The 19,609-nt window shown below is 49.2% G+C and overlaps 1 protein-coding gene across 1 annotated transcript; it reads right to left on the bottom strand.

The window, feature by feature from the left end:
- Positions 1-14,741: 14,741 nt before the first annotated feature.
- On the bottom strand, positions 14,742-17,699 carry LOC124654552. The gene is made up of 7 exons (XM_047193552.1): positions 17,591-17,699; positions 16,703-16,801; positions 16,534-16,593; positions 16,393-16,450; positions 16,129-16,266; positions 15,218-15,385; positions 14,742-15,129 (listed from the first exon to the last, which is right to left on the bottom strand). The coding sequence occupies exons 2-7, from the start codon at positions 16,762-16,764 to the stop codon at positions 14,998-15,000; spliced, it is 618 nt and encodes a 205-aa protein (XP_047049508.1). The 5' UTR covers positions 16,765-16,801; positions 17,591-17,699; the 3' UTR covers positions 14,742-14,997.
- Between the last annotated feature and the right edge of the window lie 1,910 nt (positions 17,700-19,609).

Below are 19,609 nucleotides of genomic sequence, written 5' to 3'. Positions count from 1 at the left end.
ACATGCCCCGCACGAGTTGTACCCATCATCCAACGAGGAGCTGGAGCGTGCGGCGATGGCGCATGAGGGCTGGACGAGTTCGTCCCAGAGGAAGACATTGACGAGGAGGGGGAGAAGGAGTCCGGCCGTCCGCCGAGGAGCGACCAACAGGCGGCCCTGCTCGTCTTCTTTGAAATCGTCAATGAGGAGCTGGCGCGTGCCCGCTCCCTTGAGGAGGTGAACCTAGCCATCAAGAACCGCACGAAGGAGATGTATCGATAGCATATTATGGAGGACGAGAGCATCAGTAGGGTGATGTCCGTGGAGCGTAGGCCAAATGGGCCTGCTCTCCTAGCGGATGGCACTCACTACTGCCCAAGAGGCCAATCGCGTGCGAAGCCATGGTGGTCAGGGCGCCCGAATATGCACACAAACGGGAAAACAATGTGCGGTGACGCATCAGAGCCGCTCCAAGCTAGGGCAGGGAGGAGAGGGCTGCATCCGTGACATGGGCCAGCGAGGCTGGCCCATCCCGCGTCATCGGCCGGAGCAATGACGAGGCCTAGTAGTCTAGGGAAAAATCGATTGTATTTTAGTTTTATTAAGATCAAAAAATTCTATCCATGTTTTATCACCGACTAGTGGTCCAGGGGACGATACTTGGGTTATCTCCGTGGGTGTCAGCGCGGACGTAAAGCTAGCCCAGATTTAGGCTAAAATTGCATCCACATGGAGAGACAAAGAGACAACCTAAGTTTTGGGTTGCTACATTGGGTGAGTCTTTCGGCCTGCGGCGATCCATTCAGACGGGCGCACTAAATATGTGCGTCGCTTGACATGCTCTAACGTTTTTTCTTCTAAAGATGATTTCCTGAGTATTGTTTTAATTATTTTAGGTGGTAATGGTTAACATAACCAGATTCATTTTAAAGTGTAGTATATTAATTCGATGTCACATATGTCAATGTTTTTTGTTTGTAAAAAGTACATCAAATATGAAAAGGTTTGATGTAAGCAAAAGCTAAATGTACATTAGTCACTTGATGGAGTACTCTAGTCTCTAGTCTAGATAAAAATGTATATATCCTATGAAGGTAAAACAAGAAGCATGAATGTTCTTAAACGGGTTCCCACGTTCATTGATGTGCATCAGCATGTGAGGCACATGGAGTTTAGCGCGCCGAACCGAGAAACTTCTTGCACGAGACTGGAAGGATGGACCGACCGACCGACCGACCCAAGGATAGCCGAACGCGGCGGGGCGCACGCACGTGGGCGCGACGCGGAGTCTGTCCGAAACAAAGGCCCTCATGGAATCTCCAGCGGCGCGACGTATTTTAGATGTTTAAATTGTCCACGGAGGTCCGTTTACGTTGCCTGGTGGACGCGGAAATGGTCGTGTCTCCGTTTGCATCTGGGGTTGGCTCCAGCGGGACGACGCATTTTGGGCGCATGCCAGAATTCAAAAAAGATGAAATAGAGTCGACTTTGCACGAAATTACAGCCGCAAATTGAGGGCTGAAACAAGTTCATCACACTTTGCAGCTCGTACGGCGCAAAGTGGAGCAAAAGGGGCACAAGAAGGCCTGAACAGCAATTAAAAAAAGTCCAAAAGGAGGCCAAGGTGTTGGGCGCATGGCGCCGTCGATCAGGCGTCTCGCGCGCGGAATTCGGCGCGCCTCTTCATGAAACATGCCCTGGTGTCGTCGTCGATGCCGCTCAAGTCGGCAAGAATGATCCTTGTGTCTTCTGCACGCAATTTGGCCTCGGTGTCTGTCTTTTTGGCCTCGATGTCCAGCCTTTGGACATCGATGACCTCCTTGGCGAGGTTCTGGTAGATGGCAGCTGCGGCCTCTTTATCCAGACGCCTCTTCTCGTCCCTAGCAGCCATGGCGGCACGGTTGTCGGCCATTATCTTCTCCATGCTCTGCGTGAACGCAATGGCCTGCGCCTCCCGGACAAGATCGGCCTTGGTAGCCTTATGGCCTCGTGGACGAGGTGGAAGGACTGGACGGCCTTGATCGTCGTCTTCGCCGTCGAGGGTGACCGCTGTTCCATTCTTCACAGCTTCTTGGTAGGCCGCAAAGCTTATCATCCACTTGTTGTTGTCTTTGAGCACCTCCCAACAATGGACCATATGGAAGCCTTTCTTGTGCGTCGCCCTGAACTTCTCCAAGGCGCGGGATACCTGCAATCATAGCCGCCAATGATGTACAATGACGCAAATTGACGCAATGACGCAAATTGTCTAGAATGATGATGGTTCTATCGTCTTTACCACTGTCATGACGCCAGTGCCGCTTACGGGGTTGTTAATAGCATGTTCGATCGCCGAGCAGAACTTGCTTGTCTCTTGTTTGATGTAGTTTCATCTTTTCTGGAGGGACTCTTCCGTCCGAGGGCCTGTGATATGGTAGGGTGGGTGCATCATTGTCTCGTTGTACTGCTGCAAGACCTTGACCCAATAGACCTTGCCCTTTTGCTGGGCGCCATTGATACAATCTTGGGTCGTTGCCAGTCACGCTTCACACAAACACTTGTCCTCGTCGTCGACGAAGCCTTGTGTCCTGCGGCTCTCCCCCTTCTTCTTGGTGGCAATGTCCGTGGGGATAGGCTGCGTTGGCGCGTCGTCGAAGTCGTCCACGCACACGGGTGTTGGCTGCGTCTGCTGGGTGGCGAACAGCCATGCGGTGTCGATGTCCTCCGCATCTTGCGTTCGTGACCAGTCATCATGCGCGCCTGTCCCGGCCCGATCATCGCGAACGAAGCCGCCGCCGTAGATAATTTCCTGGATATCTGAATCATGGCGGTCCTTCCAATAGTCCTACGAATCGACCGGACATCAGACGCATGATACCGGAGCATGAATCACTTTGCTCAGCGACCGTTTTGCGTCGCGCCGCTGGAGATGCCCTCACTCCGCTTCTCCACACGCTATACAAAGCTGCCAGCGAAACCCGTTCGGCAGCAACGCTGGATTTCTCCTTTTTCCCGGGAATTGAGGACAGAGTGTGCGTACGGCACAAAGAATGATGGCTGCTGGTTGTAGCTCCCGCGAAACGGCCATCTCCCCGTTCTAACGGTTCTAACTTTATCTGGATTTAGATATAAAGGACTGATGTTTTGGCATATGGGAGCGTATGCACCCTTTATTTTGAAACGTATGTTAGACACATTTTGAAATGTTAAAAAATTTGAAACAAAATTTTTGTACGTACATCTTTATGTGCTACGCGCTCACAAAGTCATTTTATGAAAAATCGACTTGTCATGTGGCGTGTGTAAAAAGACAAAATTCGATGCTAAAACAAAGACATGTCACAAGATAAATTTTCTCTTTTTTACGTAGACTACAAAATATATCATTTTTTCGTGAAACTTGACGAACACACATATATTATGGAGATTTTTGTCAAATTTTTTTAACACTTGAAAATATGTTTTTTTATGGTAGAGAGATCATACGCATCCGGGAACCAAATTGAGTTTCTATATATAGGGATATCTATAACTAAAATATATCTAGATACACCATTTATATTTAGACAAAGTTATGACAATCATTTTAAAACGGTGGTAAACTGTATTCGTACTGTAGCCAGATAAGTTAGTGGCACGTTTGTGAAGAGTACTTACAAAGCATTGCTTAATGCAAAGAACATTTCACTACTCAGCTTACTTAAACATCCGATGGGGCCAGTCCGAATCCGATCCCCACTTCCCTAAACATCCTTCCTTTGCACGCTCCTGAAAAGCAGAGAGCCTACCATGGTACGGCACCAGATGAGACGATCTCCCACATCTCAAACTCAAAGCCATCCGGCCTCAATGGCTACCGAGTTGCTCCGACGTCTTGATCACATGATATGCCCTGGCAAAACCGTTTCATATTTTTTCCACCTGTATATAGGGCATGGGTTTCAGAGCTCAGAGTATTCGGACAGTACACCGAGCAAAAGCGGCTTTCGTTGCGTTGGTCGGCCGGAAGTGGGAGCAGAAATCCAGGATCCACCCAGCAAAATTTATTACGGATGGCCAGGATATGATTCTGCTTCCAGCCATTCCGCAGTGCTAGCTTCTTCCTTTCAGCTGCGCGCACACAGCCCCGACAGAACCGGATCCTCTAACTTGCCAAGAAAAGTACCACAGAGAAGGTACACTAGTATCTCACTTCCTTTCTTCCAAACCATATGATTAAGACAGAACGACTTAACTTAATTTTATAGTGCAAATCTATGATATGCGTTAACAGTGATTACGATAACCATAAAATAAGGATACGGTGACATGATCATCCATCTGCGAAGCATTTTGAGGACCACTCATAAACCTTGGCACCAATGGACCATCGCTCCCACAGTCGGCCACAATCATATCTCAAGACCCTGAAGCACCGGGCAATCATATCTCCACAACCCCTTAAAACTCGTATAAAAGACATCTTAAACCGTTTTTATGGTGTAAAATTAACTCTCATAGAACTAAATATATAAACTTTATCTAGCCACCAAGACCCCCAACGCCATCCCCGCTCGCCTGCGCCGCCCCTCCTGCATCCCAACTGCTCACCTGCGTGTTCGCCTGCCCTGCACCAGATCATGGCGGCTCGCCGGAATTGGTCCGTATCGAGGCGGCTTGCCGGAAGTTTGCAAAGACTTGGCCGAAATCGAAACTCGGTGGCAGGATGTTCGAACGGCGGTGCACGACTTTTTCAGAGACGCGAGAAATCAACGGCTGGAGGCGGTTGTACGACCGGTGGCATGAGAGAAGAGGTGGGAAATCCAGCCAGTTTTAGGCTTCTATATTACCCCCTGGTTCTGTAGATGTAACGGCCGGAGATTTGGATTTTCGGTGGCTCATTAAACTGTTACAGGTTCGTGGAGTTTTACCGCATCTGTTCTGGACAAACAAAAAAAAATCCAAAGCCAAAATATTAAAAGTTTGACATTTTTATAATATGTGTTAGAGATGCTCGCCTCTTGGGCAGGGTAGGTTCTACGGCAACCTTCTATCAGCACCCCCGTGGATGACCGCACCGTCTTCCTATCCCAAATTGACCACCTACCAGACAACAATGAGGTTAGTATCATAAAGCAGATGTGGTGCACGTGAGCAGCATTGTTTTCAGTTTTTAAAATATTTAAAACTGTACATCCGCGTTTTAAGATCGCCACATTTATTTCAGAAATACATAAACATGTCCTGAAATTCGTGCTAAGATCGGTAAAAAATTGCATTATATTTTGATCTACAGAAAAAAAAAATTGTGGCTACGTATAGGGGTAGATATGTATCAGACTTTTTTCTTTTTTGTATAGCTCAAAATAAAACATATGTTTCTCCAAAATTCTTAGCATACCTTCGAAATATTTATATGCATGTGGATATTTAATTTCAATTTTTTTAGAATCCAAAAACTGTGATTTTTAAAAATCAGAAGCAGCGTGCTCATGTGTCAAAGATACTTTTCGTTAGTATCATGGCTAGTTTATCTTCAGTGAGTGACTGATGATTCTTCACACGCATCGCGGCTGAACCAATCATGTCGGTTCTTTCACCATCTGAAAACAAAGAGAAGGAACCACGACAAACCATAGCTCAGAACAGAGTCGAACACCGTGGAGCAAGATGAGCTTTGGGGGTGCATTTTACAAAGGAACTTGTCTCTGATAACTTGGTACTATATTTCTCTCGTGGTAGTCTAATAATCAATCCATTTTATAATTCTTGTTATGGTTTTAGTTTAAACTTAAACTGAAGCCACGGCAAGAATTATAGAACGGAGGGAGAAGCATGTATGATGTTTGTTCTATTTCCTTAATACACGAAAGCTGGCATGTAAGATTTCTTCTTCATTTCCTCTTTTTATGAGAAAGAAAAAACTTCTTCACATTGTTTAATCATGCCTAGCAAAATTCCAAAACAACTGGAAACAAGGATGGTTCGCCCTAATTATTAGTGTGTCATATGCTGGTAACGAGCGATGCAAACAATGCCACGCTGACTTTACTCGCGACTCTTAGTCAGATGGCCCTGCGTATCACTAACCCAAGGCCACTTGACTTAGAGTTAGCGAATCGAAGTCTTTTTGAAACAATTAGTAACCTTTATTATTACACAAAAAAGGTTACATCTTCCACCAATTGTGTAACAAGAAACAACGGCGGCTCTTCTAGCCAAAAGTTGCTATTAGAAACATCTACTGATTTTGCTATTAAATCTGCCGCTTGGTTTGCTTCTCGCGGACAGTGGGTCAATCGTGTCGACGCGAACTTTGTCATGATCGTTCGACACTCATCCAAGTACGCCATGCCTACTATCCTGTTGCTTGTCGGGTCTTCAAAAGCTGTGACTACGTTCATGGAATCAGTTTCGACATAGATACGGGTGCAGCCTGCACGTTCAGCCAGGCGTAGACCATCACGGACTGCCTGCGCCTCAGCTGTGGTTACATCGATCACTCCGTCGATCTTATTTCTACAGGCTGCCACAAACTGTCCGCTTGCATCTCTTATAACACATCCCGTGGATGCCCTTCTAGTTTCTACGTTTACAGCTGCATCTGTATTTAGCTTCATAAACCCGGCCGGTAGTTTAGACCAACCCATTTTTATCCTGGCCGACTTAATCTTCTTCACTTTCAGAGCATTAGCCACCATAGCTTTTATTGATAGAGCTATTCGGCTCGGTGGTGGAGCCTCCCCCTGATGTTTCATCTCACGTCGCCTCCACCAGATGAACCACACCGCTGTGGCTAGTATCTCCTTCCCCGGTAAAGACCCCAAGCTAGGTATCGCATGTTTTGTATTCAACATATGTTCCAATACTGAACTACCCGATAGGTCTAGCTGTGCTGCAAATTGGACTTGTTGATCTAATCCAAGAGCTTGCCAGGCTTCACGAGCACGGTCACATTTGAACAACATATGTAGAATATCTTCCGCTCCCCATGCACATACAGGACACTGTCCACTTCTTTCAATATGCCGGTTTGCGAGGGTGCACATGCACGGGATTATACCATGCAGAGCCCTCCAAACAAAAAATTTAACCTTCGCCGGTACTGTAAGCTTCCATACATTCTGCCAAACTGGGTTTAACGTGGATCCACTTGGCTCATCCCGTCTTCGTGTCCGGCTGCCATATTGGTGTTGCCATTCCAAATGGTAGGCCGACTTAACAGAAAAGATGCCATTTTTTGTGTAGTGCCATGCTACTATATCCTCTGAATCCCACGGTGACAAAGGTATAGCTTGTATTCTTTGTACATCCACGGGATAAAAATTATCCACCAACATCTGTGTATCCCAGTTACTGGTCACTCGGATCTATGAGCTCCTCCACCTTGCTAATTATTCTCCCTCCTTGCCTTGTAATTACCTTCCGCGTAGGACTATTTGGCAACCATGGATCATTCCACACATTGACGCTTGTGCCACTCCCAACACGCCAAATATATCCTCTCTTGAAAGTTCCCATGCCGGCCATCAGACTTTGCCATGTAAACGAGGACCCCTTCTTCAGTTCAGCTCTCAAAATATCACCAGAAGGGTAGTACTTTTCTCTTAACACTTGAGCACACAAAGATTCAGGTTCATCAATCAACCTCCAAATCTGTTTGGCCAACATTGCTAGGTTGAAACAATGCAAATCCCTAAAACCCATCCCACCATGCTTCTTTGGAGTGCACATTTTCCACCAAGAATATCAATGCATAGCTTTTTTCCCTCCTTTTCACCCCACCAATATCGAGCAATAGCTGAAGAGATTCCTTTACAAATCCCTTTTGGAAGTTTAAAAACTGACATTGCATAAGTTGGGATTGCTTGGGCTACGGCTTTGAGTAATATTTCTTTGCCACCCATAGACAAATTCTTCGCGTTCCACCCATTGATGATTTGGCATACACGATCGACTAGGTGCTGAAAACAATCTGTCCGTTCAACTCCCACATGAGATGGCAGCCCCAAATATTTATCGGTTAGTGCTTCCACGTTGATATCCAGTATGTTACAGACTGCCTCCTTATCCTCTGCCAGTGTATTCGGACTGAAAAAAATACTAGACTTTGGTTCACTTATTAACTGTCCCGAGCTGGCACAATACATGGTCAACACTTTCCGAAGAGTGATTGCATTAGATGCATTAGCCTTCATCAAAATTAGAGAATCGTCGGCAAAGAGTAAGTGGGATACCGACGGTGCCCGACGACACACCTTGACTCCCTGTAAATTCCCAGCTTCTTCCTCGTGTGTTAACAAGCTTGAGAGTCCCTCGGCACAAAGCAAAAATAGATACAGCGAGAGAGGGTCACCCTGCCGCAAGCCCCTTGTAGGTGTAATCGTCTCCGTCTCATCTGAATTAAACCATATTATGTAGCTTACACTAGAGACGCAAGCCATGATCAAATCTATCCATCGCTGTGTAAAACCAAGTCGCCTCATCATATCCCTCAAGAAGCCCCACTCAATTCGATCATATGCCTTTTGCATATCAAGTTTCACTGCACAAAATCCATTTTGTCCCTGACTTCTCCCTTTGAGTGCATGAAAACACTCATAAGCCACCAACACATTGTCTGTAATCAGACGCCCTCGGACAAACGCACTTTGTGTCAGGCTAATTATCTCAGGAAGTATCGCCTTCAGCCTATTTGCAAGCACTTTTGAGATGATCTTGTACAGTACGTTGCAAAGGCTAATTGGCCTGAATTGAGTGTCAACTCTGGTTCATTTACTTTTGGGATTAACTCTGGCCTGAATCGAAGTCGGTTTAGGTAGCAACTGTTGAGTAACATATTTGTTGAGTAACATATTGTATAGGTATAGGTTCCCGTGTTTTGTCAGGGTTGTACCTGTAATTGTACATGTGTCCGCCTATATATATATATATATATATATATATATATATATATATATATATATATATATATATATATATATATATATATATATATATGAGCAGCCGGCCCTATTGGTGCTGTGCAATCTCCAATATCTCTTCTACATGGTATCAGAGGCCCTCCGGCCCTGACCTAGCCCCCCCCCGCTCCTTGGGCGCTGCCGGACCCTCTCCTCTAGCCCTAGCCGCCGCCCCTCCCCTTCTTGGGCGTCGCCGGCCTCAACGCAACCCTAACCCTAGCCGCCGCCCTCCTCACCTTGGGCGCCGCCGGCCCCCACCCTAGCCCTAGCCGCTTCCGCCTCCCACCACCACCACCGCTTCGGCCATGGCCGGTTTCTCCTCCTCCGGCTCCGACCCCTTCAACTCCTCCCGCTCTAGTAGCAGCAAAACCTACGCCGGCCCCTCCGTCGCCGTCATCCGCGACATCCCCATCGCCGAGCGCGTGCCGGTGAAGCTCTCCACCACCGCTGCCAACTTCTTCCCGTGGAAGACGTACTTCGGGCTGCTCTTCCGCGAGTATGATCTCCTCGATCACGTCGACGGCACCATCGACCTCCTCGCCATGCCGCACGACCCCGAGTGGCTCGCGATCGATGCCACCATCATCCGCTGGTTTTACCAGACCGTCTCCAACGACATCTTTCGCACCGTCGTCCGCGACGGCGACTCCGCCCACACGGTCTGGGCCAAGATCACCGGTCTCTTCACCGACAACAAAATCCAGCGGGTCACCTTCCTCCAGCAGGAGTTCTTCGGCACCCACCAGAACGACCTATCTCTCGACGAGTATGCCCTCAAGCTGAAGAGCCTCTCCGATGAGCTCCGTGACTTGGAGTTCCCGATCGATGACAAGATCATGCTCTCCACCCTATCGGCAGGTCTCGGCGAGGATCTCAGCAACACCGCCTCCAACCTCACGCTCCTCAGCACGCCCACTTTCGAGCAGGCCGTGGCCTACCTGCGCCTCGAGGGGCGCCGCCTCAAGCATCTCCGGGCTCGGGCGGCCCACACCGCCTTCGTCGCCGGCTTCTCCCGCGGTGCCCAGACTCCCGTGCCCGCGCCCCTGTGCCTCGTCCCACGGGTCTACCGCCGGGTTTCTCCGCCGCCGGCCAGCCGCCCGGTCCGACCGGGTCGTGGACCGGCCAGTCCGGTCACCAGGCCGGCCCGACCGGCCCGTGGACCGGCCACGCCGGCGCCCAGGCCGGGCAGACGACTCCTTCTGGCGGTAGTCGCCGTGGCCGTCGTCGCCATGGCGGTGGTGGCAACGGCGGTGGCAATGGTGGCACCAACGCCACCGCACCCGCGCCTCGTCCCCCGCAGTACACCGCTCCTCCGCCATGGACCGTCGGTCACAACCCGTGGACCGGGGTCGTTCACGCCTACTCTACGCCCGTGCCGCGCGCCCCCTACCTGGGCATCATGGGGCCGCGTCCGGCCACCCACCAGGCGTTCTATGCGGCGCCCCAGCCTGCCCCGGCCTACGCCGCCCCCCCCCGGGTTCGGCCCCGTGGGATCCCGCGCTCCTGACCGCCCTCCAGAGCGCCCCCTCCGCTGGGGCGTATGGTGGCGGTGGCGACTGGTTCATGGACACCGGCGCCTCCGCGCATATGGCTGCGCACCCCAGTAACCTCTCATTTTCTACACCCGCTTCCACTTCCTCTCGCATCATCGTTGGCAATGGTCATGCTCTTCCCATTACTCACACTGGCTCCGTCTCTTTTCCTTCCACTTCCACTCCTCTCTCTCTAGATAACGTCCTTGTTTCTCCTGACTTGATTAAAAATCTTGTTTCCGTTAAATCCTTCTGTCGTGATAACCCTGTGGAATTTGACGCTTTTGGTTTTTCTGTCAAGGATGGTCGTACCCGGATGCTCCTCCACCGATGTGACAGCCCGGCGATCTCTACCATGTTGGCGCGGCCTGCACCACCACCGTCCGCCCACTCGCCCTCTCCACCGGTGTCGACCTTTGGCACGCCCGTCTTGGCCATCCTATCTCTGCCGCTCTGCGTCAAATAATGCAAGGCTTCTCCTTTACTTGTAATAAAACGGATGCCCACTCTTGTGAAGCATGTCGTCTAGGCAAACATGTTCGCCTTCCGTTTAGTTCCTCCTCCACAGTCGCGTCCTTTCCGTTTCAACTTATTCGTAGTGATGTTTGGACCTCGCCGGTTCCGAGTAATTCTGGTTATGATTATTATCTTGTGATTCTTGATGATTACTCGCATTTTGTATGGACTTTTCCCCTTCGCCGTAAATCAGATGTTGCCGCCACCCTCGCTGCCTTCTTCGCCTTCTTCTCCACTCAGTTCGGTCGCCCCATCCACGCCTTACAAACCGACAACGGCAAAGAGTTCGACAACATCACCATTCGCTCACTTCTCGCCGCCCATGGCGCCGTCTTCCGCCTCACGTGTCCATACACTTCTTCACAGAACGGCCGTGCCGAACGGATGCTTCGTACCCTCATCGACTGCGTCCGCACCTTTCTGTTTCACGCATTCATGCCCCCACGATTCTGGCCGGATGCCCTTGCCACGACGACTCTCCTCGTCAACATCCGCCCGTGTCGTGTGCGTTGGTCCTACACGCCGCATCACCTCCTCTACGGTGTGCCGCCCACCTACGATGACCTTTGCATCTTCGGTTGCCGATGTTATCCTAACACTGCTGCCACCGCCGCGCATAAGCTTGCGCCGCGCTCTCTCCCTTGTGTGTTTCTTGGCTACCCCGCCAACACCAAGGGCTACCGCTGTTATGACCCAGTCTCCCAACGTGTCCTCACCTCCCGACACGTGTACTTTGACGAGTTGGTTTTTCCGTTTCAGCAGGGACTTTTGACGACACCTCCGACGACGCCCCCGGTGCCCGCTAGCCCTCTTGCGGCCGCGCGCCGACGTCTGACCGCGGCGGCCCCCTCTGCGCTGGCCCCGCCTGGTCCCTCGACGTCCTCGTCGCCCCGGCATCCCCGGCGCCACCGTCGCCCGTGGCGGCCCCCCCCCCCCCCCGTCGCCCCCGGCGCCCCCATCGCCCGCGACGCCTGAGGCGCCTCCGGCGTCCCCATCGCCCGCGGCATCTCCTTCGGCTGCCTCGACGCCCACCTCGCCGCCCGTCGTTGCGGCCCCTACGCCCATGCTCACCCGCGCACGTGCGGGCGTGCGGCGACCGTCTACACGCTACCCCGCCGACCAGTACGTCTGCACGGCGACTCCATCCGCCGCGTCTGCCTTCTGGGCCAGCAGCAACAGCATCCTGCCGCACGACGGCGGCATCCCTCCTAGTTGTCGACCCGGCCCAGCACCCGGTCGAACCGGCTCGCCGACCGGCCGGCCCGGTCACGACCGGCTCCCTGACCGGTGCCAACCGGCGTGGCATCCAGGGGCCTCCGCCGCCCGGTCCAACCGGCACCTCGGCCGGCCCATCCGGTCTGCCGCCCGGTCTGCCAGCCGGTCCAACCGGCACCCCTGCTGGCCCGTCCGGTCCGCAGGCCGGTCTCACCGGCTCCGCGACCGGCCTGGCGACCGCTCCTTCGCCGGTGCCCACCTCGGCTCGCGCCTCCTTGCGCGACCCGCATTGGCGCGCCGCCATGCAGGAGGAGTACGACGCGCTGCAACGCAATAGGACCTGGGAGCTGGTTCCCCGGCCCCCTCGCGCCAACGTCATCACCGGCAAATGGGTCTTCAAGCACAAGCTCGGCTCCGACGGTACTCTCGAGCGCTACAAGGCGCGCTGGGTCGTGCGCGGCTTTCGACAACGCGCTGGCGTCGACTTCATGGATACGTTTGCCCCGGTCATCAAACCGGGCACGATCCGCACGGTGTTGCACCTTGCCGCCTCTCGCGCGTGGCCGGTGCATCAGATGGACGTCTCCAACGCCTTCCTTCATGGCCATTTGCAGGAGCAGGTGTACTGTCAGCAGCCCATCGGCTTCGTCGACACCGAGCGCCCCGATGACGTGTGCTTGCTCTCTCGGTCCCTGTATTGACTGAAGCAGGCGTCCCGCGCCTGGTACTAGCGCATCGCCGGCTTCCTGCATCAGCTTGGCTTCCGCTCCACGCGCTCCGATGCGTCGTTGTTCGTCTACCGGACCGGCAACGACATGGCATACCTGCTGCTCTACGTCGACGACATCATCCTGACGGCCTCCACCGCTGGTCTTCTTCGACAGCTCACCGACAGTCTTCGCGCTGAGTTCGCTTTGAAGGACCTTGGCCCGCTCCACTACTTCCTCGGCATCGAGGTTGTCCGGCGTGCGGACGGGTTCTTCCTTCATCAGCGGAAGTACGCCCACGAGCTTCTCGAGCGTGCCGGGATGCTTAACTGCAACCCTGCGCCTACTCCTGTCGACACGAAGGCCAAGCTCTTCGCCAGTGATGGGTCGCTGGCGTCCGACGCGCCGTTCTACCGCTCCATCGTCGGTGCTGTACAGTACTTGACGTTGACGCGATCGGAGCTCCAGTACATTGTGCAGCAGGTGTGCTTGCACATGCATGCTCCTCGGGATGCTCATTGGGCCGCGGTGAAGCGGATTCTACGCTACGTCTGTGGTACCATGGGCTACGGCTTGTCTCTGCATGCTTCCCCCTCGGCGTCGACCGACCTCGTCGCCTACTCGGACGCGGACTGGGCGGGATGCCCGGACACGTGGCGCTCCACCAGCGGCTACTGCGTCTACCTCGGCTCGTCGCTCGTCTCTTGGTCCTCCAAGAGGCAGCCCACCGTGTCTCGCTCCAGTGCTGAGGCCGAGTACCGCGCCGTGGCCAACGCGGTGGCCGAGTGCACGTGGCTTCGCCAGCTGTCCGAGCTCTCTTGTCCTGTTGACAAGGCTACGGTGGTCTTCTGCGACAACGTGTCGGCCGTCTACCTCTCCGCCAACCCCGTTCATCATCGGCGCACTAAGCACATTGAGTTGGACATCCACTTTGTTCGTTAGCAAGTTGCCCTCGGTCGCGTTCGAGTTCTTCACGTACCGACGTCTCAGCAATTTGCCGATATCATGACGAAGGGATTGCCGTCCACGACTTTTCCAGAGTTTCGCTCCAGTCTATGTGTCGGTGCCGACCCTTCGACTGCGGGGGGTGTTGAGTAACATATTGTATAGGTATAGGTCCCCGTGTTTTGTCAGGGTTGTACCTGTAATTATACATGTGTCCGCCTATATATACATGAGCAGCCGGCCCTACTGGTGCTGTGCAATCTCCAATATCTCTTCTACAGCAACACCAACTAATAGGTAGTACGAGTAACAATAAACAAAATTCTAAGCAGTGAAGTATCAAACAAGGTGACAGACAAACAACAAACTTCTCACGAAGATGGGATGTGAGGAACTCTCGTAAAAAGAAACTATATGTATAGGCTAAAAACATTGAGTTGGGTCCTTTCAAAGGTAAAAGACACATTTTTGAGTTAGTTTAATGGCGATGAAGAAGCACTTCTTCCGCTTTGGATTGTATATTATTAAGGATGACTCGAAAACTATATTCTGTAATGATAAATGGTTAGGAGATTGTATATTATTAAGGATGACTCGAAAACTATATTCTGGATTGTGTATTATTAAGGATGACTCGAAAACTCATACTTCACGTGTGATATACTTATAACCTTAACTTCGTAAAACAGATTGCCGAACCCTCAATAACCAAAAAGTGAAACATATTAATTGTCGAAATGTTGCTTCGTTGTCAGCAAGAACGGAAACAAGCTAACTGGTGTCAATCACTTGCAGTACTTGAGCTCCTTTGCAGGGACATTGTGTTATACCTCATTTGCCACGAATGATTCCGTCCTTCAGTGAGCTCCTTTATAAAACGTGAACACGAATTACCCACAAAGCCGCTACAAACAAAAATAATCATCTGCACGAATGAAGTTGCTTTTGTGATGCACGGAAACAACTACAGAAAAAATTACAGGCATTCATCATCTCCTACACCAAACTGACATACCAGCCACATGCCTATTTTTCATGAGTATTGGCAGCATAAGATGTTACCCAAAATGAAGTTTAGACTGATATGCTACAGTTCAGAAACACACTTGATCTCCTTGGGAAACCCTGTCACTTCAAGATGCTCCTGGAATGATGAGGACACAGAGGTTCACACCTATCCCATCATGTTACTGGACTGGGATTGGGACTGGGACTGGGAATGGGAATGGGTGCGCTAATTTTCTGTTCATCAGCGACCAGCTTACTACCCTTAAGCACTTCGTCAATGATCTTGTTGATTATGCTGTTTCTGGCCTAATATGCGTTAAAAGAAAGATTTCATGAGTGATTTCAAGAGGCAGTATAGGAAATTGCAATTAACAAGGAAAGAAAGGAAGCTGACCTTTATTCCGATGGCCAGCGCTGTTCTGACATTCGTCACTTGACCTAACCTCAGTGAACTTCCTCTGTTGTCCTTGAGGCACAATACAGGAACTTGCCTTGTGCTTGCCAGGGTTGGTATGTGTTTCGTTAGCCATTTGGGATTGCAATCAGCAGCTATAAGGACAGCCTACAGTACCACGAAAGAAGATGCTTCGTTAGCCATTTGGGATTGCAATAAGCAGCTATAAGGACAGCCTACATTACCACGAAAGATGAGAAACGGCTGTCAATTTTAGTTTTCTCCATACAGGTACTGCAGATAACTCTTGATATCACCTTACTTTGAGAATGATATCAGTACTGTGAATAATTTAGAATTTTTCATAATTATTAGAAATGCTAATTATGTCTCTAGTGCACTTGTACACGCTACATCCCCCCTCCCCCCTTTTTTGTTCACTTAACCTGACGGTAAACAATCCCTAATTAAGTCAATAATTTGTTGACGTGACATTCAGAAGTCAATTTAACTGTTGTTTGCACAGCTTACAGAAAATTATTGTTCAATAAAAGGCAGTGTTTACACTTTGCAGCTGATTTGGTATTTAATGCATCATTTGATACTAATGTCTTTCAAAGCCGTATGTAATCGTAACTAAGAGAGTTTTAGCCATTCAAGAATATTTGACCAGATAAAGTAATGGGGGTGAAACCGTGAGTAGAGATGGACTAAACACTTTTTTATTAATATTACAGACATTACATCCATGACATTTGCATAAGCTAATGCAGACAGACAGCATTAGAGAAAATACATGCTGCAACTAAGGATTCAATTGCTTCGGCTTAACATATGTACAAAATATAACTCCAAGCCCATAAAAAATGTTGTCTCTAAAGGCACAGCGCATGTGAAGAAACAAAAGTAACCTGAAGTGGCACCAAAGGAGCTCTCCGCAAAACTTTGTGGGTCGGTGCCTCAGTAGAACAGCCAGAATGCGAAGCAACAGCAGCAGGCATTCTCTCAAGGACCCTTGTCACGTCATTGACCCCGACACAAAATTGTTGCTACAAGGAAAAAAACAAATACAAAAGAACATCAGAATATTTTGAATATGCTCATGATAACAGAACTACTCCATCAGAAGAAAACAACAGTAGAAACATGGTGAAACGAAGCAAGGATGGCAATACCTTCATCCATATCTTTTCTGGCAATCCTCCCCTTGAAGCTTTTGCAACCTCAACGCTCCTAGATAATATGTATAACTTTTGAATACTAGAATCAACCAACAGAAAGAAATGTTGACAGGTCAACTGTGGTTACCTACTAACCTGATAAGCTTAGACAGCAGTTCATCCAGGGTATCTCCTCCAATGTAATCTGAAGAAACTCTGTACAGTGAAATACCAAGTGGCCCAGTGAACCAAAAAGATACTTAAAAGACAAATAAGGAGCGTAGCTACAAAGGTAACTAACAACACAATAGGGCAAAGAGTGTACGCTTGTTCAGCATCTTTCAGCGACTTGATTGACCCCTCAGGTTTGTTCTTCTTCTTGCCCATTGGCACAGAACTGGGTGCTACCAACTGGGGAGAAGACCTGTTAGATGAAGCAGTAACGCAATCAAACAATTATTTCTACCGACCTTATGCAGCATACACAGTACCCACAAGAAACAGCAACAAGGGGATAATATGAAGAACTTCAAACATGGCACCATAACAATTTCTCTTCCACGAGACACACATAAAAGGACGTACCCAGTGCTGAGAGCTCCCGCACTGTGCGGGGTCTGGGGAAGGTGTTAGTGGCAAGCCTTACCCTCACGAAGTGCAATGTGAGGAGACCGCGACTCGAACCTGGGACCTCTCGGTCACAGGCGGTGAGGCTCTACCGAATATTATAATATAGAAGCTGAGTGCTAACATATCATTTGATGATGGTATTATAGTAGATGTATATAATTCATTCTACAATCACCTACCAACAGCGGTAGATCCAGATTTAGTCCGACCAGAATTATGCAGACAATTATTATCCCATGCACACCTATTTAGCAGCCTACATTAAGTTAACACATTCACATTTAAGATAAATAGCAATTCGGCGGAGGCGGGACCTCTGGTTTCAAGTACAGCTTATGTACGAAATTTGGAGGAGGCATGATAGTTCAACGAAATACAGATAATTCTTAGTATCGACAACGTCCCCATTACTATACTTGCAAGAGCAAGAAGGAAATTATAGTTTAACTCTGTGATTTTCCTTTTGCAAGCGAGAACGATGGCATTCTTCTTTACTTGCATCGATTAATCAAGGATCATCCTCTATTCTAGAGTGGGGAATCAATCGCAAAATGAGAAGAGAAATGTAAACTGAAACACTCACAGTGCTTGCGTGCCACTGTTTGTGACAGTCAGTGATGGGCAAGTCCTGGCCGTGCGCCTCCGTGCCTGCCGATTGCCCAGGTGCCAACTGACGAGCTGCCGTCGGCCGACGATGAGCAGGGGCGCGGGGCCGTGGCGTGCGGGCGGGGCGGGGCTGCGGGAGAGCCGGCGCTGAGTCTTGCGGCCTTGCGGGCGGGCGGCAGGCAGCGGGCAGGGCGGCGTAGGGGCGCGGAGGTGGTGCGCCGGCGCTCCCGGTCAAGTAGGGTTAGCGCCTGGCCGCCTGCTTCCCGTGCGTCGGCTCGCCTGCGTCCGGACAGGAGGAGCAGCAGGGTGCAGGGACCAGCGAGCCAGGGCGCTGGGCCGCCATTCGGGCCTGGCAGTTCTATTTTTCCCTAGCGTGCACGAATGGCCCGGTGGCAGCCAAAGAGGCATATATTAGTTTTTTTTTGTTGATAAAGGGCGCTTTTATTACTCGAAGTGTCAAGCATTACACTCAGCCTCATCTCCACTCAAGATGGTCGTTGATACACTTCTTTGTCACACGTAAATCAAGAATCTTTGCTTATGATCCTCTCCTTTTGGAAAAAAAAAACGTTTCTGGTGTTCTACGTCAACGAACAGAATGGCGTGCATTCAAGTTATCGTGAAACAATTCTCATAGATTGCAAGAGTTCATCTTGTGGGTAGTTTCTCGCTTTCCACTTTAAATCAGAACTAGATGGACGTAGCGCGCTTTGCCACGCCATTTTAGTGTTTTGCGTTAAATTACATTGAGTGAAGAGTTTAACTTCTTCTTTATGCCAACAGGGTGATTGGGAAGCCCGAGCATTCTCCAGCTTGTTTGATAGATAGATAGATAGATAGATAGAGCCTTTGTTATTTCTCTTCATCATAACCAGCTTGTGAGTGCTATGAGGCTAATATTTGTCACATAGTTTATGAATAGAATTATTCAGCTCATAAGTCATAGTTCAGTACAATAATTTTCCAAAAAATGGCAGTACAATATCATACAATGTTTACAGTTTCATTTGCAATAATTTTCCAAACCAATTCAATATACAAGGTCAAAAGGAGCAACAAGGAAATATTCTAAAATTTGCATGAAACTCTAACTTCACTAAGACAAATGGTTCTTTTTATACAGCAAGTGTCTTCCGCATCATCATCTCTATGAGTCCCTTTTATATCCAAAGGTTAAAGTAAATATACTAAGATGGCAGTGCCAAGAAAGACTGGTGGTGGATTTGTTTAATATTGCCCGTCATATTACCTTTGTTGCTTCTACCTCCCTAGCTTGGATGTCATCCAAGTCAGCTTCAGATCATTTTGCAACATAAAAAATCTAGTGCATGTAAATAGATTAGCAACACAATTATAAAAAACTGAAACCAAAATCTAAAATAAAAAGGACAAGAACCAGCAGGATAGTCTATTTATTATTTGTTTCCCTGCAAGTAAAGAGCAAACTATCCTGCTATCATTTGAAGGGATTAGTTATCTAGTTATCTATCTGAGATATGTATTTTCAGCATAAAGTTAACCTCTTCTTTAGAAACAATAATCCTTCAGTATAAGGACAGTATATAATCCCTTGAGCAACCGGGATCATGTTGTAAATGTACATAGTAACAACCAACAATAGTGAAAGAAAGAAACTCATTTGTGTGATTGAAGGGCAATATATTCAAAGTTAATAAGCTAGCCAACAATGTAGACATGGTACTTATATAGTAGAAATATCATTTCTACCATGTCACTATTTCATGTCTGCTTTAGTTTACCCATTTTCCTAGTAAGTCCCACCTTATCATATCATCAGTGTATCATAGGTAACAACTTCAAAGCAGTTGTTATACTGGAACCGCCAGCTCAAATATGCAGTTTTAGATACCATGCCATGTTTCTTTAGAACAAGCTTCAACAATCCATAGCTAGCAGTCAGTGGAAGCATCGCTGGAAAGAAGATAAAACAAATGATCAAATAAGAATCAGGTATCCTGGATAGGCTTCTCTAAGC

Source organism: Lolium rigidum, chromosome 5 (assembly GCF_022539505.1).
Source record: "Lolium rigidum isolate FL_2022 chromosome 5, APGP_CSIRO_Lrig_0.1, whole genome shotgun sequence".
Classification (NCBI taxonomy): Eukaryota; Viridiplantae; Streptophyta; class Magnoliopsida; order Poales; family Poaceae; genus Lolium; species Lolium rigidum.
The sequence above is the reverse complement of the archived record's forward strand: the minus strand, read 5'-3'. Positions and strand labels throughout refer to the sequence as shown.

Excerpts from the sequence above, each read along its gene's own strand:
- LOC124654552 (XM_047193552.1), bottom strand. The coding sequence starts at position 16,764 with ATGGGCAAGAAGAAGAACAAACCTGAGGGGTCAATCAAGTCGCTGAAA. Across the intron at positions 16,594-16,702 it reads CTGAAAGATGCTGAACAAGC|AGTTTCTTCAGATTACATTG; the intron begins GTACACTCTTTG and ends TTCACTGTACAG. Across the intron at positions 15,130-15,217 it reads CGCTGGCCATCGGAATAAAG|GCCAGAAACAGCATAATCAA; the intron begins GTCAGCTTCCTT and ends AACGCATATTAG.